The sequence below is a fragment of the Galeopterus variegatus genome, unplaced genomic scaffold (assembly GCF_000696425.1).
Source record: "Galeopterus variegatus unplaced genomic scaffold, G_variegatus-3.0.2 Scaffold2453, whole genome shotgun sequence".
Taxonomy (NCBI): Eukaryota; Metazoa; Chordata; class Mammalia; order Dermoptera; family Cynocephalidae; genus Galeopterus; species Galeopterus variegatus.
In genome coordinates, this window is record NW_007728564.1 from 89,917 (window position 1) to 91,790 (window position 1,874).

The 1,874-nt window shown below is 29.6% G+C and overlaps 1 protein-coding gene across 1 annotated transcript in view; it reads right to left on the reverse strand.

The window, feature by feature from the left end:
- OSTM1 (osteopetrosis associated transmembrane protein 1) overlaps positions 1–1,874 on the reverse strand; it is a 108,130-nt gene that overhangs the window by 35,780 nt on the left and 70,476 nt on the right. Inside the window, exon 5 of the mRNA XM_008581765.1 lies at positions 1,285–1,382. Coding sequence (XP_008579987.1) covers positions 1,285–1,382 — 98 coding nt within the window. The remainder of the gene's footprint in view (positions 1–1,284; positions 1,383–1,874) is intronic.

Genomic DNA, 1,874 nt, shown 5'->3' on the forward strand with positions numbered 1-1,874 from the left:
CTATAGATTTAAATTATATCTTTAAAATTTTAAGATAAAAGATGTTTAAATGGAGAAAATGAAACCATAAAAGTACTAAAAAAAAAAATCACAAAAGAAAATTTTAAGTAATCTCAATGTGGGAAATGCTTTTCTATGTGACACAAATACTGAAAGCCATTTAAAAAAGTGATAAATCTAACAAAATTAAAATTTTCTTCATGACAAAAGAAAAGCACAATCAGATGAACAGCAAACTAGGATAAAAATATTTGCAACTAACATCACAGGAAAAGTGCTAATTTCCTTAAAATGTTAGGTTTACTTGTTAGAACACTACTTTCTTAAACCAAAGAGTTCTCTGGTCAAATACATTTGGCAAACACTGTGTACAGAAAATGCCATTTGGAGTTTTACAACATACATTAAGCCACTATAGGTTCTGAAGTCTTATAGTTAAGCATTTCCCAACCTCAGAAGAATACTAAATCCTTTTTTGATAGGCCATCTATTAACATCCTGCAGAACACATTTTGGGAAATATTCACCTAATAATTTGTATTCTCAGGGAAATTCATAATTCTGAGTTAACATATTTATTAAAGAGGAAACCATACATATTTATATCCTGAATATATTTACATCTACTTGTGGGGATTACTTACTTGTTATGCAAGTTTCAAAACTACAATTTTGCCAGAGTTCCAATCTCGTCCTTCACTACCACAAGGCAAGTTCCAATACCAAAATTCAAAGATCAGAGATGAAGACAACAAAAATCTACAAGGTAGGATTCTTAAAGGTTACCTTTTATATCATAATTCAATACTCAAAGTTACCTTCCTAAACAGTGCCTGTCAAAGTAGGTAAAATATATTTAAGCAAATATTGAGGCAAAGAACGAGCTTCCTGTAGACACACAGGATCACACTGCACTGCAAAATACCTTCTTATTGCAATAAAAAAAGTCAAAGTAAATTACTGCCAGATTGAACAACACTGTGTTTTAATTAAACAAGCCCATGCCTTAGTTAATGTTTTCAGATTCATTATCTCACCAAATCCTCACTACAAAATACTTGAAGGTAGAAAGGGTAGATATTACTATCCCCATTTCACAAATGAGAGAACTGAAGTTTTAATGATTTTAAGTAGACAAACTTAAATGCAGAAATCCAAGTCCACTAACTCCTCTACATCACGGGTATAGATAAGTATCAACAATTGATGCTATAAAACTTAGAATTACACATTATTCATTTGTACAAGGCAGCATTTTAATTTCAAATATCATATATAAAATACCTGAAGGTTATGCTCAAAGCAGGTCAAGGTATGATTAAATAGATTGAGGAAATATACTGTACTGTTTGATAATTCTTCACTGTTGTTCGTTAAACAATCTGTCAAAAACCCGAAAAGTATATTAATATATCTCAAACAACAATTATACATTGTCATTTATTTTTCAAGTGATCATCTTCTGTTTCACACAAGCATGAAGTATTCCACATAAGAAAATTTCCCAAATACATAAAGCTTACCTCTTTTAGTTTCTAAAAGATTTTTTTAAAAAACCATAACCATTTTCATGAAAATCTTAAAATAATCACATACTCTCCTCTTTTTATAAAAACAATATACCAAATAAAATTTAAATAGACTTTTGATGGCACAAGGTCGTAATCATGAACATCAGCTATCAAATGCTGCCTTCATAGTGCTAGTTAGGCACAAGACTGTTTACTCTGCACTAATCTTACCCAAATTCATATGCCTTTTTATACAAATTTAGTAGTTCTGTGTCTCTTCCAACTTCACTAATAGATTATTGAACCTAACAGAGTAACCTTTTTTTTTTTTTTTTTTTTTTTTTTTTTTTTTTTTTTTTTTTT